The following is a 25,111-nucleotide window of genomic DNA, read 5'->3' as shown; positions in this document are numbered from 1 at the left end:
TGTCCATGCACCCAAACCCCCATATACCACTTCACTTGTGCAAAGCTCAAAAATTTTTTGCCCTTTTTTTGGGGGCGTATATTTCTTCTAGTACTCTTTCTATGGTGGAATATCTCAAAAGGTTGAAAATAGTTAACCTTAGTTTAGTTTCAACTTCCTGAAGATTGCCCAAGTGCTTTCACTCAACTGTATTTCTTTCATTCTACTGAAAGGTTTTTTGAGTACATGCTAGACACAAATAATAACTAGCCAAGTTAGTTGACACTTGGCAAGGGATAGAGGCATGTTTTAGATCACTCCTGGGAACTAGGGTTAGTGAATGGAGCCACAGGAACCAACTAGCTGTCAGATACCTCTTGGGAACATCTGTCATCACCATTCAGGACATGATACTGATTCCCTGGGTTTGGTTGAGACTCCTTGTGTGCCAAGTAAATGATCAGATTTTGTAACTTTGAGTGCTTGAGAGGAATTGTATATGCTCTAGTTTTGGGGTGAAGATGTTGAATCCATTAGACTGAAGACTTTCCAACTTGAACTATAACTCGCAGCAGGAAGGACATTTTATACCATCACTGAATAAACAAATGGAAAGGTTTCACCAAAATGCTTATTTTTTTGCCGTATAGGATGCGTTCTGATATTTTCAGTTCTATTTTTTTTGATGGTTGTAAGTTCAATCCATTACTAGATTGCCACAATTTGGAAAAAAAAAAAGTATCAGATCATTTGTTAATTGTGTTGTTCATATTTTCTATATCCTTTATAGTTTTGTTTTGTCTGCTAAATACATCTCTTTAAGATGAAGATGTGTTAAAATCACCCATTATAATTCTACATTTAAATTTTCTTCTTGTAATCTGTCACTTTGCTTTTTAGATTTTGAATATGAATGCATAAAGATTTAGAACTTTTTTTTGTTGTGAGTTGTTGCCTTTATCATTTGATAATGACCTCTTTATTCTGATGTCTTGCTTTTTGCTGTAAAGCCTACTTTGTCTGCTTTTATCATCTATACCAAATTTCTTTTAGTTAGTATTTGCCTGGTATAGCTTTTTTTGTGATTCTGTAAGTTTTATTTTTTCTACACCATTATGTTTTAGGTGTATTTCTTCTGAATGAACTATAGCTACCTTTAAAAAGGAATCTGGGAATCTTTGTTTTAAACTTGTGAATTTAATCCAGTTACATTTATTGTGGTTATTAATGTGTTTGAATTTATTTCTGTCATTATATTTTATGCTCTCTATATTCCATGCCTTTTTTTTAACATCTTTATTGGAGTATAATTTCTTCACAATGATGTGTTAGTTCCTACTTTATAACAAAGTGAACCAGCTATACATATACATATATCCCCGTATCTCCTCCCTCTTGCGTCTCTATCCCACCCTCCATGCCTTTTCTTTGTTTCTTTTTTCTATTTATTTTTTTAAGATTTTTTTTTTTTGATGACCATTTTTAAAGCCTTTACTGAATTTGTTACAATATTGCTTTAGTTTCATGTTTTGTTTTTTTGGCCACAAGGCATGTGGGATCTTAACTCCCCAGCCAGGGATCAAACCTGCACATGGTCCCCTGCATAGAACCACTGGACTGCCAGGCAAATCCCTCTATTTTTTAATGTTGATTTCTCTCTGAGTTTTTAATTCCCGTGTTCTCTCTCTTGGTTAGGAAGTTATGCATTCTATTACTATTATTTTAATGATCACTCTTACTTTTTTTTGTTTTGTTTTTTTAAAATTTTATTTATTTATTTATGGCTGTGTTGGGTCTTCGTTTCTGTGTGAGGGCCTTCTCTAGTTGCGGCAAGTGGGGGCCACTCTTCATCGCGGTGTGCAGGCCTCTCACTATCACGGCCTCTCTTGTTGCGTAGCACAGGCTCCAGACACGCAGGCTCAGTAATTGTGGCTCACGGGCTTAGTTGCTCCGCGGTATATGGGATCTTCCCAGACCAGGGCTCAAACCCGTGTCCCCTGCATTGGCAGGCAGATTCTCAACCACTGCGCCACCAGGGAAGCCCGATTCTTACATTTTTAACATGCATGTTTCTCAATGTCTAAAACTAATCACTATCTATATTCTTTTCCTGAATAATACAAGCATCTTAGAAAGCTTCAACTCCAACTCCTTTCATACTATTATTACCCAGTATTTCAGTTTCATCTTTTTAAAATCATCTCCCCACCTAAGCTGACTAATTTCATAGCTAATTCTTATTTAGATTCATTTGCACATTTTCCAGTCTGTTATCATTGCTTCTTGAGTGTTGCTCCTTCCTTCTGAGTTCAGTTTCCTTCTCGCTGATCTATTAATACATCTTTTAATGGTTTATATCAGTAAATGATATTGTCTAAAATACTTTTATTTCATACTCAGTCTTGAAAGATGTTTAGTTGGGCATAGAATTCTAACACTCTGAAGATAGTATTTTTATTATCTTTTGGCTCTATTTTGCTTATCAAGAGGTCTGCTGTTAGATAATTCTCATTTTTGTAGATAATCTGTCTTTACTTCCTGGTTACTTTTATGCTTTTCTCTGCGTGTTTGGTATTCTGTAGTTTGAATCAAATGTATCTAGATTTATTTTTATTTTGCTCAACACTCATTGCCAATCTGAGTTTTTGTCTTTCATAAACTCTGAAAAATTCTCACTCTTTGAATAGTCTTCTGGAAACTATCTCTTTGAATCATGTTTCTTCCCCATCCTCTGTATTTCTTCTAGAATTCCTGTTAGTCTTATGTGGGCCTTATGTTGGCCATTCTTATTCCATCTTCCATCTGCCATCTCACTTACCTGTTCTTTTTTTTTTTTTTTTTTAAGATATTTTTATTTTTATCTCTCTGTGCTACATTCTGGATAATTTCTTGTCCAAGTTACTAATTCTCTTCTTTACAAGAGAATTACAGTTTTATTCATCCACTAACTTTTCATTTCTAGAAGTTTTAAAAAGTTGCTTGTTCTTTTTCATAGTTTCTTCTTTCTTCATCATCTCATAGTTCTTGCTTTAAATTTTTAAACATTTTAAAATCAGTCTTTTTCGGTTCTGTTGAGTTCCTGATGTTACTAAGCCTTCAGTTTGTCTGATTTGGTGACTCTTACAGTGGATTTTATTACGAGTCCTTCTTAGTAGGAATTCTATGAAGTTTGTCGAAATGCCCTCCTAGGGAGCTTTTGTGTTGGTCTTTTCTGGAGGTCTTGGTGGTATCATTGGTCCAAATATAGTCCTTAATTTTTGGCTTGTGTAGTTGTGTAACAAATGGGTGTCAGTTGGACATTGAACTTGCATAGGCCTAGGGTATTTTCATATTTCAAAGGAGATTTTTTTCCACCACCCAGTGTCCTGAGCAGAAGCTTACCCTCCCCTCCTCGAGGGATTTTTAGTTTACTTCAGTGGGGGTGCATCTCCGCATTGGGTTGCCTTGGTGCATTGATCGAAGCCTCTTCTTACACCCCTGGCCTATTTCTGGTAACTCCCACCATCCCCTCCTGCCCCCCTTAACACATACCCTTGTGCTCATGGCTCTGGTTTCCAATCCCTTAGGCACTGCGGACACTAGGGAATTTTCCTTCTTTGTGTGTGTGAGTTCAGCTGTGTATAAATTTTTGCTTGTTATATTTTCTCTAGCATTCCTAGCTGTTTACTGGGGGGCGGGGCTCACGATAGCTCCCTGTGCCGTGTTGCCAAAACAGGATGTGACCCTTCTGGGGCCCCAGAGTAACCCCATGTGTCCTCTGTCTCCTGACCCAGCACTTCATCCCTGCCTCTTTCTGTGGCTCCCCGACCCCCGAAGACCTCAGAGCCTTTCCTTTTCATGGCTTCTCCACGTTGTGCCTCCTCCTCACTATCTTCTCTTGCAGTGGCTGCTGTAGCCTGAATGTCTGTGTTGACCCCAGATTCATGTTAAATCCTAATCCCCAATTAGATGCTGTGAGGAGGTGGAGCCTGTGGGAGGTGATTAGGTCATGAGGGCAGAGCGTCTCCCACTTCACAAGGATTAGTGTCCCCCTAAGAGGGACCCCATACAAGCACCCTCATTCCATCTATCATGTGAGGACACACTGGGACCTGGCCGTCTATGAACCAGGAAGCGGGTCCTCACCAGACAAGGAATCTGCCAGCATCTTGATCTTAGATTTCTCAGCCTCCAGGACTGTGGGAAATGATGTCTGTTCTTTAAGCCCCCCAGTCTCTGGTATTTTGTCAGAGCAGCCTGAATGGATTAAGACAGTCTTTCTACTTTTTTCTCACCCAGTGGGTGAGGACTTTTTTCTCACCCAGTGGGTGAGGACTTTTTTCTGTGTGTCATTATATTCAAACTATCAGGTGTCCATAATGTCTGGAAACAAAGGTGTACAAACATAGTAAATGGCTTTATTGCTGTCATGCTACACTTTAATAGCATTGTCTGTGATTTCAGAGTTTATGGTCCCCCTTGTAAGAAAAAGATGTGTGTGGGTGAGTCGGTGTGAAGCATGTAGGGGCAGAGTCCTCGTGCCTGGGCGCCTCCCGGGCCCTGACCAGGTTGTCATCGGCCGCCGTGGAGTCCCTCAGGCCTCGGCCCTGGCCGGTCAGCAGTGGACAGAAGGACGGGCAGGCCGGGTGGATGAGGCAGCCATCCCATGTGGGAGCCTGGCGGGCTCTGTGGGCACCTCAGGGAACACGCAGCACCTGCTCTACTTTGCTGACCTGAGTTTGGAGGGAGGGTGACAAGCTAGAGAGCAGGATGGGGAGAGCAGTCCGGTGTCCTGAGTGGTCTCGGTTATGTGCCTGCTAACTTAATAACGAGGTGACATGGGAAGGAGTGGGAGCAGGAAGAACTGGAGGTGTCTGGTTAAGTCCTTTTCCCAAACGCTGAAACATGAGTCTGGGGGGGGTGTGTGCTTGTGCATATTCACGTGTGTGTGCATGTGCATGCAGTGTCAACACAGGGATCTGGAGGGAAACGGCCTTTGTGTGTCCTGCACACACCCTGAGGGCAGGGGTACGATTGGACTAGAGCCCCATCAACCAAGGGGATGACCCCCAAGGCCGGGAGATGCAGAGCTCAGGGGCCTGGAGGGTGAGGAGCAGGGCAGGAAGCACAGGAGGCCTTGGCAGGAACAGCTTTAAATGCTTCAGCCATGGGGCTTCCCTGGTGGTGTAGTGGTTAAGAATCCAACTGCCAGTGCAGGGGACACGGGTTCGATCCCTGGTTCGGGAAGATCCCACATGCTGTGGAGCAGCTAAGCCCGTGTGCCACAACTACTGAGCCCACGTGCCTAGAGCCCGTGCTCTGCAACAAGAGAAGCCACCACAAGAAGCCCATGCACCGCAACGAAGAGTAGCCCCCGCTCTCCACAACTAGACAAAGCCCGCGCGCAGCAACAAAGACCCAACACAGCCAAAAAAATTTAAAAATAAAATAAAATGCTTCAGCTGTAAATGGCACAGTTTTGGTGTCTGGGAAGAAGGGGAGTGTGTGTGCAGTTAAACAACCATAAATAGCACTAATGGCTGATTCACTGTTGTTGGAAGGGATGGGCGAGAGCCTGTCGAGCGCTGTGCTGGTGCCCGGAACCCGGCCCTGGAGCCATTTCTTGTGGAAATCAAGGTGGAATCATATCAAGGTTTTCTACGAGGCTAGTGAAGGTTGGGCGGCCCCCCTCACCGCGGGTCCTGGCCAGGCTGGGACTTACCCACGCCTCTGACCCAGCAACCCTCCCCTCTCCTCTGTCCTCCAGACCTTGGCTCAAGCCCCACCTCCTCCTTTGCTGTGAACTTGGAAGGAGGAGGCCGGTGGGCAGGTGGGCACTGGAGGGGTGGAGGGGAGCTCTGTGCAGACGCCTGGACGGGGGGCCACTGGGGAAGCTGCCGGAGGAGTGGGTCCAGGAGGAAGGGCATCTGCCTCTTGCCCTGACCCACTAATGCTTCTCTATAAAATGAATTTCTACTTTTGGAAGTATTCATTAAGCTGCTGCTTTCATCTCTACTGAGAAAATTATAGGAAGAAGGAGGGCAGAATTCACCTTTAGAGTGAGCACAGCCCTCTCAGCCCTCCTCACCCCTGCTCCCCCCGGACTGTACCTGGAGTCCCACCTCTACTAGTGACATGCAGCCCATCCTTTAAGATTCTCCCAGAAATGCCATCTCCTTCTTGAAGCCTTCCCCAGCACTCTTTTTCTGAACTCTTTCATGAGGCCCTTGCAGATTCTCATGCAGTTGTAAGAAATAATACAGAAAGGTCCCATGTACCCTTTACCCTGTTTCCCCCAAGTTTTTGTTTGTTTTGGTTTTTCGGCCGCACTGCCGGGCGTGCAGGATCTTAGTTCCCTAACCAGGGATCGAACCTATGTCCCCTTTGCATGATCGAACTCATGCAAAGTGCAGAGTCTTAACCACTGGACCGCCAGGTAAGTCCCTCCCCCAAGTTTTATTAGGTAACATAAAACTCTGGTATGATCTCACAACTAGGATATCACATTGGTTCAGTCAAGCTACAGAACGGTCCCATCACCACAGGAATCCCTCACGTTGATCTTTTAGGCCGCACCCGCTTCCCTCCTGTCCCAGCTCCCATCCCGCACCCCTGCACCCACTGCTCTGGTCTCCGTTTCTATAATTGTGTCATTTCAAGAATATGACAAATGGAGTCACACAGTGTGTAACCTTTGGGGACTGGCTTTTTTCACTCAGCATCATTCTCTGGAGATCTGCCCAGGTTGTGGACACATCTGTGGTCTGTGCTTTTTTTTTTTTAATTAAACTTTTTTAAAATTTATTTTTCGCTGCGTCAGGTCTTTATGTGGGCTTTCTTTAGTTGTGGCAAGCAGGGGCTCATCTTCATTGCGGAGCGTGGGCTTCTCACTGCGGTGGCTTCTCTTGTTGTGGCTCGCGGGCTCTAGGCGTGCGGGCTCAGTAGTTGTGGCGCACAGGCTTAGTTGCTCAGCAGCATGTGGGATCCTCCTGGACCAGGGCTCAAACCCGTGTCCCCTGCATTGGCAGGTGGATTCTTAACCACTGAGTCACTAAAGAAGTCCCCTTTTTTTTTAAAATTTATTTTTGGTTGCATTGGGTCTTTGTTGCTGCGTGTGGGCTTTCTCTAGTTGCGACAAGCGAGGGCTACTCTTTGTTACAGTGCGCGGGCTTCTCATTGTGGTGGCTTCTCTTGTTGTGGAGCACAGACCCTAGGTGTGGGGGCTTCAGTAGTTGTAGCACGTGGGCTCAGTAGTTGTGGCTCGCAGGCTCAGTAGTTGTGGCATACAGGCTTAGTTGCTCCGTAGCATGTGGGATCTTCCTGGACCAGGGCTTAAACCTGTGTCCCCTGCATTGGCAGGCAGATTCTTAAGCACTGCTCTACCAGAGAAGTCCAGTGCCTTTTTATAGCTGAGGAGTGGTCCACGGTGACCATGCACCACAGGGGGTTAACCAGTCTGGTTGAAGGACATCTGGGTCGTTTCCAGGTTAAGGCTATTATGAATAAAGTTGCCGCGAACATTTATGTGCAGGTTTTTGTGGGAACATCAGCCTTCATTTCTCTGGGGTAAATGCTCAGTTCCTGGGTCATATGGTAGTTGCATATTTCTTTTTTTTTGTTTTTTTTTTTTTTTTTTTTTAAGAAAGTGCCCAACTATTTTCCAGAGTGGCTGCACCATTTAATGTTCTCACCAGGCATGCACAAGTGCTCCATTGCTCTGCATCCTCACTGGCATTTGGTGTTGTCACTTCTTCATTTTGGCCATTCTGATAGGAGATATCTCTTTGTGGTTTTAATGTGCATTTCCCTAATGGCTAATGATGTTAGATATATTTTCATGTCATATTTGCCACCTGTATGTCCTCTTTGGTGTCTTCATGTCTTTTGCCCATTTTCTTTCTTTTAATTAAGTATTTATTTATTTATTTATTTATTTATTTATTTATGGCTGTGTTGGGTCTTCGTTTCTGTGCGAGGGCTTTCTCCAGTTGTGGCAAGCTGGGGCCACTCTTCATTGCGGTGCGCAGGCCTCTCACTATTGCGGCCTCTCTTGTTGCGTAGCACAGGCTCCAGACGCGCAGGCTCAGTACTTGTGGCTCACAGGCCTAGTTGCTCCGCGGCATGTGGGATCTTCCCAGACCAGGGCTCGAACCCGTGTCCCCTGCATTAGCAGGCAGATTCTCAACCACTGCGCCACCAGGGGAGCCCTCTTTTGCCCATTTTCTAATTAGATTGCTTATTTTACTGTTGTGTGTTTTTTTTTTAACTGCTGAGTTTTGAGAGTTCTTCTAGATACTTGGTCAGATAAATGGTTTACAAGTATTTTCTCCCACTCTGCAGTTTGTCTTCCATCCTTTCAGCAGGGTCTTTCCCAGGGCAAGTGTTTTTAATTTTGATGAAGTTCAATTTATAAATATTTCCTTTTATGGTATCAATTCTCAGAGCTCTTTGCCTAGACCTAGATTCTGAATATTTTCTCCTGTGTTTTTTTTCGAGCGGGGGTAAGTTTTACAGTTTTACGTTTTACATTTCAATCCATGGTGTCCATTTTGAGTTCATTTTTGTACCAGGTGTGAGACTCAGGTCAAGGTTCATTTTTTGCCTATGGGCCTCCAGTTCTGGCACCATTTCTTGAAAAAGGCTATCTTTGCTCCATTGAGTTACTTTTGTACCTTTGTCAGAAATCAGGGGATGTATGTGTGTAGGTCTATTTCTGGGTGCAGTTCTGCTCTGTTGATCTCTGCCCACACAGCCTCGATTACTCAGCTGTATAAATCTCGAAAGTGCTTCCTTGGTAGGTGTCTACTCCAACCCGCAGTTTGAGGGTCTCACGGGATCCCTCAGTGGCATTTCGGACCTCACATCTCTGACTTATCGGGTATATATGTGTGTCTGCATGTCCTTGCCCTTATCAAGCACTCAGTAAATAATTGTTGAATGAGTGAAGGTTTTGTCATCTTTATCTTTCCTTGAGAAAGAGCTATAACATTATCTTAAAATCTCTTGGCGGGGAATTTCTGACTCTGTAAGTGATTGCCTCAGGACAGTTCATACAGACCTGAGATTCCAGTTGAGGTCAAGTATTAATATTTTGATGATGACTGAGGGCCATCAGATCGCCCTGTTTGGTTAGCTCTGAGGTTCGGGGAGGGTCCCTCGCTGGGGTCGTGCCACACCCGGTTGTCCCTGTGAGCGGGTAGCCTCCTCTCTGCCTGTTTCCTGTATCCCTGTGGGCACCCAGGTGGCCTTTCAGGCAGAAGCAGCGATGCTATGTGAGCGGCCATCAGCTTCAGGCCACACTCACACCTCCCAGAGATGTAAGACCCAGCCCTTCCTCTGCCCTCAGCATGGTCTGTCCTGGCACGTGGGACTCTTTTATACTGTGGAGGGCGGCTGTCAGCCTGTCATCTGCTGTTGAAATAAGGAGCTTGTGAATTTCAGTGACACAGACACCACCGTTCAGGTGGCTTTTCTTAAAAAATAATTAGGAGGCTTCCCTGGTGGTGCAGTGGTTGAGAATCTGCCTGCCAATGCAGGGGACGCGGGTTCGAGCCCTGGTCTGGGAAGATCCAACATGCCGCGGAGCAACTAGGCCCGTGAGCCACAGCTACTGAGCCTGCGCGTCTGGAGCCTGTGCCCCACAACAAGAGAGGCCGCGATAGTGAGAGGCCCGCGCACCGCGATGAAGAGCGGCCCCCACTTGCCGCAACTAGAGAAAGCCCTCGCACAGAAACGAAGACCCAACACAGCCATAAATAAATAAACAAATAAATAAAAATTAAAAAAAATAATAATTAAAATGTAGCCAGAGGAACTTCCCTGGCGGTCCAGTGGGAAAGACTCCGCGGCTCCACTGCAGGGGGCACAGGCTCCACCCCCTGATCGGGGAACTAAGATCCCGCATGCTTCACGGCACGACCAAAAAATATATATATATATGTAGCCATAGCACGTATTTCTGGATAATTTAAACTCCACTAGACGGCTAACTGCATCCAGTTTGTGCTGCGGGAATAAATAACAAACACTTCTCTTTTCAAAATTTACATTTGATGCTGGGGGGGTGGTCTGTCAAATTTATACACTGTACGTGGTGTTAGTGACGTCGTATGATTTGGATAACTTTTATCCTCAAATGCAGAATCAAGAGTCAGAGAAATAGAAATGCTTAGAAGATGCTGTCTGGTATGACTGTTTCCCGAGTACACTTTCTTGGCATTTCTCTGACTCAAGTGAGAACCATCAGACATTGAGCGGTATGATCATGAGCCAAAGAAGCTGTTTTCATTTTTCCCCTGCAGTCGTCAGGAATTATTCAGCATTGAAAAGACGCCAAGTTATATATATAGTTACGCATCTGTGCAGAATGTCTTGCTGTTGAGCAGTTGATTGCCAGCATTTGAATCCCTGACATAAGGATGCGCCTGGGAGAAATGAGAGAGAGACCTTGAGCCTCCAGGGTGCTTCGCCCTGGGTTGGTCAGTTCCTGCGCTGAGAGAAGACTTGTGTGGGAGGCTTGGTTCTCATTTGTCCCCCAGCATCACAGATGTTCTTTTTTGTGACCCACAGCAGGTTGACTGGGACAAGGGAATGCCCAAGACACGGAAGCATTCATCAGATGGTTGGTGTTTGAGCATAGATGCTCTTCATCTTTGGATGCTGGGAGCTGGTCGCCCAGGCAAAGCTGTATTTACTCACCAAGCCCATGCTTGATGAGTGGATGATTTAACCCTGAACAGCTGGAGTAGCCTCTTATTGGTTGTTTCCCATCTCACGCGGCTTCCCCTCTTCCGGCTGGAGGTCTCACCATAGTCTGAGCAGGGCTGGGAGCCGGAGGGGGCTGTTTGGGGGAAATCAGGGGTGGGACGTTGCGGCACCGGGTACCGTTTCCATACCCCCCACCCCAGGGACTGTTGGTCAAGGCGCTGGGAGGGGGCTGCGAAGAGGCTTGTGGATGTTCCATCATCTGTGCTTATTCACGCGGATTAGCAACAATGTTTTTCATGAGTGAAACAAAGTCACTTCTGAAAAATCCTCCATTATTTTTGTGACTCCTAGGAAACAGGACAGTTTAAAGATGATGTAATTTTATGCAACAGGTGCCTGTCTGTCTGGGTCTAATGCACGTGTTTAAAACACTCTTAATGGTCGAGAGCTTTTCACGCTCCTCCCGGAGGAGTCGGAGGAACTTCTCTGGGTGAAATGAGATGCTTTCCTTCTGGCCAACTGAGTCCATGGTTGGGCCTCTCGCTTCCTTTTCAACTTTGAAGTGTCGCTGGGAGTTTCTTGTTGTTTCCAAGGGTTCTCTTGTGTAGGGTTTGGGTTTGGATTTGGATTTATTTTTAAACCAGGTAACTCACAGGGTCACCAAGTGATGGGGCTCAGGTGTCGCATAACCCTCACATTGTCATATAACATTGCACATTGGGATTGCCCGACGAATCACTGCTGAGCCATCGCTCGGAGATGGTTTCTCAGCCTCGGCTCTGTGGGTGTTTTGGGCTGGATAACTCTGCCGCGGGAGGCCACTCTGTGCCCTGTAGGATGTGTAACAGCATCTCTGGTCTCCACCCACTGGATGCCAGGAACAACCCTCCATTTGTGCCAGTGTCTATGGGGAGGGGCCCCAAGTCACCCCCAGTTGAGCACCACCGGCTGGGGGAGAGACACCACGTGCACTGGCTGGCCGGATATCTCTCCCCCCAGCTCCCCTGGAGCTTCCGAGGGAAGCATCCCTGCGACCAGATGGGCGTGTGGTGCTGTCCACGTGCCCCTGGCCTTGACAGCGGAGTCCTGTTCTTCTTCTCGAGGGAGGGATGGTTTGACATGATTGTGAGGGGCTGCATAGGTTGTTCTGGTACCTCCGGAAGCCTTCTCATCTCCCTTCTCGCTCTGTACGGGCTCACATCCCCCTCCTGAGCCACCCCAGTGACGTCTGAGCTCAGCTAATTATTAGATTTTCCCAGGGGCAGGCTGGTGACACGATGTGCAGAAAGCAGACACTGCTCGTTCGCCTTTGCTCTCAACCTCTTGACAAACATCTTCAGAGGTGCCCTTTGAAATGGGAGGGGAGGGTAGACGTTTGGGTCTTTCAATGCAGGAGGATTAGAGACCAGCAGTGCTCAGAGCAGGGAATAAGGTGCGCCCTGCTCCTCGGCCTTTATTAGGAGGTGAAAGGGGTCTTGTAAACCCGTGCCGAGGACGAGCCCTTGAGCCCTGTGACACTCACCCCAGCTGCCTGGTAGAAGAATCCCTGGGGAGGTTACAAACCCGGATGCCAGGCCACCCCCTGGCCAGTTGCATCAGAACTTCTGGGGGTGGGACCCAGGCATCTGAGGGGTTTGTTTTATTCTGTTTCTCAGGCATCTGTGTTTTGTGAAACTTCCCGGTGCTTTTAGATCAGCTGCCATCACTGCCCTGAGAGGATGTTGCGTCTGGAGCATCTCTGTAATTGTAGCTAAATAGTTCCCACCTAGGAGTGGAGCTGTGGGTTGGTGAGATTAACGAAGGGTAAAATAAGAGTTTGCAGGACAGGCATTTGGGGAGGAGGAGGCCTTGGAGTGACCTCTTTCCATCGAAGCAGAGGCCCAGACGACGGGCGGCAGCGTGCAACTGTCCTCGGGCGTGAGTCGGTGCCCAGCCTCGAGTTGTGTGTTTCTGACCACAGCAGTCGTAAAGGGCCATGACCATGGGGCTTCCTGGCCGTTAATTATAGTTTTCCTAAAGCACATCAGAGGCTGGATTCCAGCCTGCTCATGACAGTGGATTCATCTCTCTCAGGTTCGTTGGAACCTGCCACTCGTCAAATTTGCTCTGCCTCTCTCTGCCCCTTGAGTTGTCTTTTTTCTCTTCTGTCCTTTCCCTCTTTTGCTCATCTTCAGCATGCACGCTTCTAGCTGTTGTGGATTGTGTTGTTTGTGTGCGACTCTGGTTCTCCAGGTGACCAGTGGGACAGGAACCCGCATTAGGGGGCAGGGTGGCTGTGTGGTCATTGTCTCCTGTCCTCCTGGTAGCCTCTGAGCCTCTCATGGGGACTTTGAAACCACCCACCGGAGCACTGGGACTTTGTTTCATTCAACTGAACACATTGTCAGTAAAAGGACACTCTTGGGACTTCCCTGGTGGTCCAGTGTGCTTTCCCTACAAGGGGTGCGGGTTTGATCCCTGGCTGGGGAACTAAGATCCCACATGCCTCGTGGCGAGGCCAAAAAATTTCTTTTTAATTTTTAAAAAGGGAGTAAAAGGACACTCTTGAATTTAATGTATATAAAAATATGACTTTTACATTAAACAAATGGGAAAACATAAAATAGTTGATTACTCCCCACAATTGCCTACTTCTAATTTATCTTATGGGTCTAGTCCTTCCTTGCTTCTTGAATGAAATCTGGATCTATAATTTCTGTGGTCACTCTTGAATAATACATAGCCTTCTGTTCACTTTTAACTCCCCCAAATAGTCTCATTTCTGTAATTAATGATTCTTTTATAATGATCAAACTCACTCAAGGCCATGATATGTCCCACCAGTGGGCCCATCTGACCAGTGGGTTGGCTTTCTTGTCTCTTGCTTTTGGGGCCATTTCAGCAGAATAAAGTGAATTTGGTTTGGGAAAGTGTTTGCTACTTTATTATTGGGTGCATAAAAATTCACGATTATCATAACTTGGTAGGTGGTTCTTCTATTATTAAATGCATTATCTCTGTTAGTGCTTTTGCCTTGGATTCCAATGTGTCTGATGCTGCTCTCAGTGTCACATTGTACCAATATTGCTACATCGGCTTTCTTTGCAGTATTGTTTGCTGGTATAATTTTTTTACTTTTTTGTTTTCAACTTTTCTGTGTCATGTTTTAAGCAGTTTAAGGCTGAGTGTGTGTGAGAGGTAATCCATGTTTATCTTAATAAGTGAGTTTGTTCCATTTAGAGTTATTGTGATTGCACTTAGAGTTGGACTTGTTCTGCTATGTTATTTACTTTTCCTGCCACCATGTTTTTTTTCTTCTTTTTTTAACCTTCCTGCATTCCATCAAAAATACTGGGCTTGTTTTTTTAATTCTCTCTCTGTTGGTTTAGACTTTATATCTCTGTTCTTTGCAAATTTTAACAAACATACTTAAAAGTGTATTTACCATTCTCCTGAAGGACACAGACTCCTTCTGACACTGTGACTTGCTGAAAATAATTGTGTCAAATCTCCGCTACCCCATTTTAAGCTTCCATTTTATTATTATTTTTTTTTCTTTTTTTTTTTTCCATTTTATTTTAATTGTAAGTACTTATGCTGATTCACCTTTTAGATCTAAATTTACCAACTTTGGTTACCACTTTTCTTTCCAGGTTCTGTTTCTTCTTGCTGGGATGCATTTAGGGTTATTTCAGTAAGCATAAGTAGGAGGTAATCTCTGCACAGAGGCCTTTGTCTATCTAAAAAATACTCTCAAATGGTAATTTAATTGGGTAGAGAATTTTAGGTTAACAGTTGTTTTCCTCAGCACTTCTAAAGATACAATTCCATTATTTTTTGATATCTGTTGCTGTTGTAGCAACTGTCAGCCTAACTGTTGTTCTTTGCTGGTAATCTGACTTTCCCTCTGGTTCCTTTTAAGTTTTTCTTGTTACCACTGCAGTTTCACTTGCAGTGATTCATCTTGATGTGGATTTCTTTTTTTTGTAACTTTTATTTTAGTTTTAATGAGATATAATTGACATGCAGCACTGTATAAGTTTAAGGTGTACAGCATAATGATTTGACTTACATAATTTTTTTTTTTACAAGAGAACAAGTCCACAGTTTTATCTACTTTTCAATAAGTTTAAATCCTTGAAGGGTACAGCATCACACGGATTCTGTGTCCAGTGGCCTTAGCAGGAAGGTTGCTTCCAAATTTGGCACAGACGGGCTTCCCTGGTGGTGCAGTGGTTGAGAATCTGCCTGCCAATGCAGGGGACACGGGTTCGAGCCCTGGTCTGGGAAGATCCCATATGCCGCGGAGCGGCTGGGCCTGTGAGCCACAATTACTGAGCCTGCGCGTCTGCAGCCTGTGCTCCGCAACAGGAAAGCCTGCGATAGTGAGAGGCCCGCGCACCGCGATGAAGAGTGGCCCCCACTTGCCACAACTAGAGAAAGCCCTCGCACAGAAACGAAGACCCAACGCAGCCATAAATAAATAAATAAATAAATAAAAATTAAAAAAAAAAAAAGCTATTGCTAAATTTGGCACAAACCATGCCACTGTTTCCATGAGTGCAAGTTATCTTTCCCCAGATTACTCTGGTTTTAGGTTTTCCACCAGGAGTTACTGTGTTGTTCTTTGCTTTGTACATAAAAGCACATCTCTTGACTAGATAGAATTCAGTTTCATCTCGAGCATATACACCTTCAGTTTTCAGGAGAGCTGTGTGCTCCCTCTGGTTCCGTACACCCTGCTTATAGTCAGCAAAAATGGCCTTGGACCACAGCCTTCCAGACATATTTGTCATTTTAGAAGTCCTGTTCCCAGCAGGCTGGAGCACCCATTCTCGGAGGTCAGGGGACCAGCACCGTCAGTCCCATATCTCCTCCATCCTGTCTTCCCTGTTGCTGGAATCCATAGAAATCATTAGCTGGTGGAGCCTCGGAGCCACACCAGTGCCTCGTTGAGGCATATAGCCGAGCCTACCCCACTTATTTGCCCCCAAAGTTTCATATATCATGAAATGATTATCACAGTAAGCTTAGTAAACACGCATCACCTCATATAAATACAAAATTAAAGAAATCAAAAAAAATATTTTTTTTCTGATGAGAACTCTTAGGATTTACTCAGAACAAATGTCCTATATGTGGATTTCTTCTTATTTATCCGCCTTGGGACTTGCAATGTGTTCTCATTTCTTATTGATTGTGGTGGCCCAGCCTGTCTAGCTCAGGGTATGTTTGTTGATGTCTGGGTCCAATTGCCTGGCAGTGTCTGGCAGGCACAGCTGATGACGCAGAGACTGGTAGCAGAAGGTCTCAGTCGGAGCTTCTGGAAGTGAAGATCTGTGTCCCCGAAATACAGGCTCTCTGAGGCGGCCACCGTGTAAATCTTACTGGAGTGCATTGGTCTAAAAGAATAAATATATTTCACTTTTCTTATTTCACCTCTAATGCTCTTCATGAAATAACAGTTTTAGTCAATTTCATAGTCAACAGCATTTCCCTCCAAAAACGTTTTGCCTGGTCTCCCTTTCCCATACTGGAGGACTTTCCTTTCTGTCTGTAGCTATTCACTGGAGCCGCCACCGCCATCCGACTAAAAAGCTTAGGAACCCTCTGCTCTGAGCTTACTAGTGCGGTTTTTAAAAGATAATTTTATGCATTAACCATTTGCTATAGGGCAATATTGTCATTCTAGCTAAGTTACTCTATATACTAATAAGTCTTTGCATTTATGGGTCTTACAGATGTATTTTTGTCCCCAGTTTAAAGTAGGAAACTCAAAGAGTGAGTGAGTAGGCGATTTTGGTTTTCTCTTGCAAAGTTATTTTTTATAGGTGCTCTTTTATTTATTTATTTTTTAATTGAAGTATAGTTGATGTACAGTGTTGTGTTAGTTTCAGGTGTACAGCAGAATGATTCAGTTATATATATATATATATATATACACACACACATATGTGTATGTATATATATTTATATTCTTTTTCAGATTCTTTCCCATTTTAGGTTATTAAAAAATAATGCGTATAGTTCCCTGTGCTATACAGTAGGTCCTTGTTGGTTATCTATTTTTTTTTTTTTTTTTTTGTAGAGGAATAAACTCATGCTTGGTTTTTATTTTTTTAAGATGTTTGTTATTTACAGGATTTTTTAAACGACTAGCTAAACTGAATTGCAGAGCATGAATTCGATTGTTTTATAGCTACTTATTTATTTATTTATTTATTTTTGGCTGTGTTGGGTCTTCGGTTCGTGCGAGGGCTTTCTCTAGTTGCGGCAAGCGGGGGCCACTCTTCATCGCGGTGCGGGGACCGCTCTTCATCGCGGTGCGCGGGCCTTTCACTATCGCGGCCCCTCCCGTTGCGGGGCACAGGCTCCAGACGCACAGGCTCAGCAGTTGTGGCTCACGGGCCCAGCTGCTCCGTGGCATGTGGGATCTTCCCAGACCAGGGCTCGAACTCGTGTCCCCTGCATTATTAGCAGGCAGATTCTCAACCACTGCGCCACAAGGGAAGCCCCTGTTATCTATTTTATATATAGTAGTGTGTATCAGTTAATCCCAACCTCCTAATTTATCCCTCCCAGTCCTTTTCCCTTTGGTAACCATGAGTTTGTTTTCTATGTCTGTGGGTCGATTTCTGTTTTGTATATATGTTCATTTGTATCTTGTTTTTTAGATTCTGCATATAAGCAATATCATATGATATTTGTCTTTGCCTGGCTTACTTCACTTAGTATGATAATGTCTAGGTCCATCCATGTTGCTGGAAATGGCATTATTTTAGTCTTTTTTATGACTGTGTAATATTCCATTGTATATGTATATTCAGCACGTCTTTTTTTTTATGCAAAAATCCGTCTACATTTATTTCACATCAATTTCAATGATCATTTGTGAAATTTATAAAATATCCTTTCTGCCTTTCCTTCTTTTTTTATGGAGGTAAAATTGGTATATAAGTTTCAGGTGTACAACATTATCATTCAACATCTATGTTCATTACAAAGTGATCATCCCCCAAAGTTTAGTAACTATCCATTACCACTTGACCCTCTTCATCCATTTCAACCACCCCCAGCTCCCTTCCCCTCTGGTAACCACCAATCTGTTCTCTGTGTCTATGAGTTCATTTCCATATCTCAAGTGTTGTAAATAACACTGCTGAGAACATTGAGGTGCATCTATCTTTTCAAATTAGTGTTCTTGTATTCTTCAGATGAATACCCAGAACTGGAGTAGCTGAATTGTGTGGTAGTTCTATTCTTAACTTCTTGAGGAATCTCCATACTGTTTTCCAAAGTGGCCGCACCAATTTACATTCCCACCAACAGTGTATGAGGGTACAATTTTCTTCACATCTTCACCAACACCTGTTATTTCTTGTCTTTTTGAGAATAGGCATTCTAATAGGTATGAAGTGATATCTCACTATGGTTTTGCTTTGCATTTCCGTAATAATTAGTGACGTCGATCATCTTTCATGTGTCTATTGGGTCCTCTGCATATTTGAAAAGTCAGGTTGTTTGGGGGTTTTGTTGTTGTCAAGTTGTATGCGTTCTTCATACATTTTGAATATTAACCCCTTGATGGATATGTGATTTGCAAATATCTTCTCTCATTCAGTAGGTTGCCTTCTCATGTTTTAAAAAAATTATTTATTTATTTGGCTGCATCGGGTCTTAGTTGTGGCACATGGGCTCTTCACTGTGGTGTGCGGTCTTCTCTCTAGTTGTGGCAGGCAGGCTCCAGAGTGCGCAGCCTCAGTAGTTGCAGGGCAGGGGGCTTAGTTGCGCTGCAGCGTGTGGGATCTTAGTTCCCCGACCAGGGATCAAGCTCGAGTCCCCTGCATTGGAAGGCAGATTCTTTTTTTTTTTTTTTTTTTTAACATCTTTATTGGAGTATAATTGCTTTACAATGGTGTGTTAGTTTCTGCTGTATAACAAAGTGAATCAGTTATACATATGTTCCCATATCTCTTCCCTCTTGCGTCTCCCTCCCTCCCACCCTCCCTATCCCACCCCTCTAGGTGGTCACAAACCACCGAGCTGATCTCCCTGTGCTACGCGGCTGCTTCCCACTAGCTATCTGTTTTACATTTGGTAGTGTATATATGTCCAAGCCACTCTCTCACTTTGTCACAGCTTACCCTTCCCCCTCCCCATATCCTCAAGTCCATTCTCTAGTAGGTCTGTGTCTTTATTCCCGTCTTGCCCCTAGGTTCTTCATGACCTTTTTTTTTTTTCTCTTAGATTCCATATATATGTGTTAGCATATGGTATTTGTTTTTCTCTTTCTGACTTACTTCACTCTGTATGACAGACTCTAGGTCCATCCACCTCACTACAAATAACTCCATTTCGTTTCTTTTTATGGCTGAGTAATATTCCATTGTATATATGTGCCACATCTTCTTTATCCATTCATCTGTTGATGGACACTTAGGCTGCTTCCATGTCCTGGCTATTGTAAACAGAGCTGCAGTGAACATTGTGGTACATGACTCTTTTTGAATTATGGTTTTCTCAGGGTATATGCCCAGTAGTGGGATTGCTGGGTCGTATGGTAGTTCTATTTTTAGTTTTTTTAAGGAATCTCCCTACTGTTCTCCATAGTGGCTGCACCAATTTACATTCCCACCAACGGTGTAGGAGGGTTCCCTTTTCTCCATACCCTCTCCAGCATTTATTATCTGTAGACTTTTTGATGATGGGCATTCTGACCGGTGTGGGGTAGTACCTCATTGTAGTTTTGATTTGCATTTCTCTAATAAGTAGCAGTGTTGAGCATCTTTTCATGTACCTTTTGGCCATCTTTATGTCTTCTTTGGAGAAATGTCTGTTTAGGTCTTCTGCCCACTTTTTGATTGGGTTGTTGGTTTTTTGATATTGAGCTGTATGAGCTGTTTTTATATTTTGGAGATTAATCCCTTGTTGGTTGCATTATTTGCAAATATTTTCTCCCATTCTGTAGGTTGTCTTTTCGTTTTCTTTATGGTTTCCTTTGCTGTGCAAAAGCTTTTAAGCTTAATTAGGTCCCATTTGTTTATTTCTGTTTTTATTTCCGCTACTCTAGGAGGCAGATCCAAAAAGATGTTGCTGTGATTTATGTCAAAAAGTGTTCTGTTTTCCTCTAGGAGTTGTATAGCATCCAGTCTTACATTTAGGTCTTTAATCCATCTTGAGTTTATTTCGTGTATGGTGTTAGGGAGTGTTCTAATTTCGTTCTTTTACATACAGCTGTCCAGTTCTCCCAGCACTATAGGTACTCTTAATGCAAAGCCCCGTGGGTTGATAGCATGATTTTTGAGGAGCTAGTCTTTAATATTTGGAGACAAGTTGGCCAGTAAACACAAATAATTAGAAAACTACCTTGGGAGATTTGGGAAATCTGGCGGACCATTTGCAGAGAATGAAGGCATGGTGTTTCGTTTGCTTTTGGAACGGGAACTAGAGCTGCCTCTTGTGAGCTTGCCCTGCAACACCCCGCCCCCGAACACATTCTGCCCAAGAGCTGCCTTTTCAAGTCAGGTTAGACTGACCTGGTCCGTGGGTGAGTAGAACACGGTGCTTTGAGAGTCGGGAGGGAAGCTCACCGAGTCCTTCTTGGCCAACTTCTACCCTGCCTGGCTCTTGCCGCTACAGCGTATCCACAGACCAGGCTCCACGGAGCGAGACATCACAGAAGAAAACCTCAGCACCAGGTGCTGTGTTGGAGGGAGGGTCCAGTTAACTCGTGGAAGACACCGCAGAAGCCTGGAACTGGTGGGTTTCAGCGCATGTCCTGTGCATCTGAGAAAACATCCCTGAAATGTGGGAGCTAAGGGGTGGGGGCAACTGTAAGGGGCGGCAGAGAACTGCTGCCGGGAGGCAGGTTCCCCGGCAGGACTGGGGTGTGTGCGCAGTCGGGGAGAGGCAGTGACCGAGGGCTGCCTGCCGGGAGCATGAACGTGCCTTCCTGTAGAAATCCCTCTGCGTATCTGTGGCGTCTATAAGAGATCCTACGCTGCCTGGGATGTTTCTTCCCTTGTTATTAAGGACACATGTTCCAGAGATGCACGCCAGCATCTGTCAGAGAGGTCAGAGTAATTCAAGAACGGGCAAGAGCATTATTTATCTTGGTGAAGTCTGGTCAGGGAGGGCTGTGTGCACGTGGATGTGCTGGACGGAGGGTCGCCCCCGACGGCTGTGATTGTAAAGAGGAGGGGGGAGTAACGTAGCTTGTCTCTGGCTTATGAAAACAACCATCTCCTTGGAAAACAACTGAGCGTCTCCCGGAGCCTGTTCTGCTGAGCGAGTTTGAAGGCGAATGTGTCCTAGTAACTGTTTAGTAAAGAAATAGTTGTACGTTGCTCTTTCACTCACTCACCTCCATCTGGCTTGTTTTTTCCATTAACCAAAGTCCAGTCTTTAGAGCTCTCTTACTGCATTCAGGGAAGCAGAAACCTGCTCAAGTATGAGAAATCCTTAACAAATAAGATAATGGCCATTTTGAGATAGTGCTTCATGCTTGGGGTTTATTTGCACCTTTCAGCCCCTGTGCGGGGAACTGTTTCATCACCCCCATGGGACAGATGCCCCCGAGCCCAAGGAGATGAAGACGTGTAACCTAAGACAGTTCCTTGCGAGAGCCTTGTGGCTGCAGAGAGTGAGCTTGCTCAGGGCAGGGACTATGGCTGTCATTGTGTCCTGAGTGCCAAGGTGGCGCCTGGGCCAGAAGTTGCTCTCATATTTGGTCAGTGAAGTTAAAAACGGAGCATCAGAGCAGGTCTCTGCCTCTTACGTCTTCACCCCCCAGAAGCAGTGTTCTCGCCACGAAGCAGTCCCAGACCATCTCCTCTTTTGCAGAGGACAGTGTTGGGGCCCAGAACAGTTAAGCGACGTGACCAGGATTTTCTCAAGTGCCAACTGAGTGGTCTTCTCACCGCACGCCTCATGCGGGAGGATACTTGCTTTGGGCGAACATTTCGAAGTGGGATGAGTGGAAGGTTGGAGGGTCGTGGGATTTTTGTTGTGAAACCTCGGTCAGGTCTGCAAAAATGATATGGGTTGCTGATGGCAAACCGCACAACCGAGAAAAGACTGCGGGATGGGAAACGTCAGTGGAATAACAGCTGAATAGAAAACTGCAGGAGACGAGAGGAGAAGGCCCGATGTACCCACTGTCCGGGAAGGGCGTGAGGGAAGTAAGCAAACAAATGGTTTACTCTCGACCCACGCGGTAGGAACTCGCACATCAGTTAGCGGGTGCCGTAAATTGCGATGCGCTTGCTGCCGGGAGTTCATTTCTCTGTGCTCATCACATCAGGTTAATGGAGAGTTAAATGGCTCTTGCAACAGGCTGGCTGGAGGAGCTGGGAGCCGGGGTCCTGTGTCCCGGGGCCTGGCCGTGCTCTTCAGGGGAGGCTCCCTCGCCCCTGCTCCGAGCTGCTTCCATTGCTGCCTGTCTGGCTCCTCCCGGGGGGGCTGCAGCAGAAGTAAGTCACTCGCTGGCTAAAATGAAGGTTTTTCAGGACTCTGTTCCTTTCTGGAGGCTCTAGGAGAGGATCCATTTCCTTGCCCTTTCCAGCCCCCAGGCACATCCTCATTTCTGGGCTCAAACCCTCTTCCTCCATCTTCAGATCCAGCAATGGCAGGAATCTCTCTCCTCCTTCCATTTCCAAGGACCCTGATGACATGGAGCCCACTGGGATAACTCAGGAGAGTCTCCCTATTTCAAGGTCAGCTGATTAACAATTGTAATTACCCTTTGGCATGTGGCATCATGCAGTCGCAGGTTCCATGGATTAAGGAAGCGGGCCTTTGGGGGAGGAGGGAATTGTTCTGCCTACGGCAGCAGACAAACAAGTTTAGAGCTGGTGAGGCTAGAGCTCATTTATTCCTTCCTGCAATTGCATAGTTGGGAAATTGAGGGCTGGGGCATAACATTTATTATGCACCACTGGGTATTAAATGCTTCCAATGCTTGTCTAATCTTCACGACCACCCTTTGAAGTGGGCAGTTTTATGTTCCCACTTTAATGATAAGAAAACCGAGGCTCACAGCTGACAAGCCTGCCCTCTGTCAGCCTGCCGTGTGTCACAGCCGGTAAGTGGCAGAGCTGAGAATCTCACACCTCCAGGTGTCAGAGGGCCCAGCCCATCCATACCCTTCCTACCACATACCACATGCTGGGTGGGTGTAGTTCCCTAACAGATCTCCGGTTTCCTGCCTGGTGTTCTTTTTCCGTTATACCATTCTGCCAGCTCACATTTTCCTCCAGTGATGGAGCAATAATACATTTTCCAGAATGTATTATTCCTTCCTTTTTCAAGGAAGATTGCAGTATCATTGGTATTTTCAAGCCTTTTTTTTTTTTTTAAATAAATTTATTTATTTATTTATTTATTTTTGGCTGCATTGGGTCTTTGCTGTGCACGGGCTTTCTCTAGTTGTGGCGAGCGGGGGCTACTCTTCGTTGTGGTGCGTGGGCTTCTCATCGCGGTGGCTTCTCTTGTTGCGGAGCACCGGCTCTAGAACGCAGGCTCAGTAGTTGTGGCCCATGGGCTTAATTGCTCCACGGCATGTGGGATCTTCCCGGACCAGGGCTCGAACCCGTGTCTCCTGCCTTGGCAGGCGGATTCTTAATCACTGCGCCACCAGGGAAGCGCTTTTCAAGCCTTTTAAACTTTTGTAACTCCTGTTTGCCTTCTCTAAGGGGCACCATGTTTTTCTCATCCCCTCGGAGCATGATTTTTTATTGTATTGATAAATTGCCCAGTTCAAACACATCAGAAGATTTACGTGGAAATTCTAAGATGAAAACTTCACCTGGTCCCCATTCTTCTCCCTACCTCCTGCTGTTTCTTGGGACTGAATCCTATATTTCTTTTATTGTCTTTGGCACATTCCTTCTGTCTGTTTTGTTTTTTCTTTAACAAGCTTGGATACTTTTAAAAAGAATTGAACTCCGATGTGTGTATGACCCATTTGAACCCTGGTGTAATATCTGTCAGGTTCTGTGAAAAGCTACAGCAGCCCCTTTGTCAAAGACCAGGGCCCTTACATATTGTTTTCTGTTCCTTTTAATCTTTGTAAGGCTCTGGGCTGGGCTGCACTGAAAATCTGAAGAGTCCCTCATTCCCCAACCCAGCCTCATAGGTTCCCTTGTTCTGACGCCTGTGCAGGGCCCAGAACAGGGCAGCCAACCCCACAGAAGTTGTCCAGCCTTGGTCTTCGGTCTCCACTAATCCCATGATCCACAAGGGGATAAGAGCTGGGGAGAGGTCTGGGCTGCTCACAAAGGATCAGAGGGACAAAGTCACCTCCTAATATGTGAGAGGGTTTGAGATTTGGAGCGTCTTAGTTGTAAACTAAACTCATTATCTTTTGTAAATGCTATTTTTAAAAAACACTACAAACTATATTATACAGAAAAATAATATATTTAAAATATGTATACATATATGTATATATACATGTATATATATTACATATAATATATATAAAATTTAAAGAAGAAAGTAAAAAGAATACTCATCTTAGGCAGTAGAATGTTACCAGTTTGTTTGACAATCCATGTAGGATAATCTGTCACCCTCGGGTCAACATCATCTTGAATTCTATTTTTTTCCTTGCTTTTCTTTATAGTTTGCCAACTCTTTGTATCCCAAAGAAGTATATTGTTTATTTCTTCTAATTTTTATTTTATATTGGAGCATAGTTGATTAACAATGTTGTATTAGTTTCAGGTGTACAGCAAAGTGATTCAGTTATACATACACATGTATCTATTCTTTTTCAAATTCTTTTCCCATTTAGGTTACTACAGAATATTGAGCAGAGTTCCCTGTGCTATACTGTAGGTCCTTCTTGGTTATCTATTTGAAATATAGCAGTGTGTATATGTCAATCCCAAACTCCCAATTTATCCCTCCACCCCACCTTTCCCCTTTGGTAACCATAAGTTTGTTTCCTAACTCTGTGAGTCTATTTCTGTTTTGTAACTAAGTTCATTTGTATCATTTTTTTAAGATTCTGCATATAAGCGATATCATATGATATTTGTCTTTCTCTGTTTGACTTACTTCACTTAGTATGATAATCTCTAGGTCCTTCTATGTTGCTGCAAATGGCATTATTTTATTCTTGTTATGGCTGAGTAGTATCCCATTGTATATATGTACCACATCTTCTTTATCCATTCCTCTGTTGATGGAGATTTAAGTTGCTTCCATGTCTTGGCTACTGTAATAAATAGTGGTGCAATGAACACTGGGGTGCACGTATCTTTTCGAATTATGGTTTTCTCCAGATATATGCCTAGGAGTGGGATTGCTGGATCATATTGTAGTCCTATTTTTAGTTTTTTAAGGAACCTCTCTACTGTTTTCCATAGTGGCTGTATCAATTTACATTCCCACCAACAGTGTAGGAGGGTTCCCTTTTCTCTACACCCTCTCCAGCATTTATTGTTTGTAGACTTTTTGATGG

At 44.6% G+C, this 25,111-nt stretch overlaps 2 protein-coding genes across 5 annotated transcripts in view; one reads left to right on the top strand and one right to left on the bottom strand.

Annotated features, from left to right (window-relative positions):
• Window positions 1–25,111, top strand: part of MTCL1 (microtubule crosslinking factor 1) — a 128,672-nt gene that overhangs the window by 19,611 nt on the left and 83,950 nt on the right. The window lies entirely within an intron of this gene.
• On the bottom strand, window positions 14,774–15,554 carry LOC118879847 (60S ribosomal protein L35a-like). Its single transcript, XM_036822938.1, has 2 exons — window positions 15,186–15,554; window positions 14,774–14,860 (listed from the first exon to the last, which is right to left on the bottom strand). The coding sequence occupies exons 1-2, from the start codon at window positions 15,438–15,440 to the stop codon at window positions 14,774–14,776; spliced, it is 342 nt and encodes a 113-aa protein (XP_036678833.1). The 5' UTR covers window positions 15,441–15,554.

Source organism: Balaenoptera musculus, chromosome 14 (genome assembly GCF_009873245.2).
Source record: "Balaenoptera musculus isolate JJ_BM4_2016_0621 chromosome 14, mBalMus1.pri.v3, whole genome shotgun sequence".
In the NCBI taxonomy this organism is placed as follows: Eukaryota; Metazoa; Chordata; class Mammalia; order Artiodactyla; family Balaenopteridae; genus Balaenoptera; species Balaenoptera musculus.
This window is presented reverse-complemented; position numbering and strand designations above follow the sequence as displayed.

Coding starts and splice junctions, on each gene's coding strand:
- LOC118879847 (XM_036822938.1), bottom strand. CDS start 15,440: ATGACAAATATGTCTGGAAGGCTGTGGTCCAAGGCCATTTTTGCTGAC. Junction 14,861..15,185: donor CTCATGGAAACAGTGGCATG/GTTTGTGCCAAA, acceptor CCACCAGGGAAG/CCCGTCTGTGCCAAATTTGG.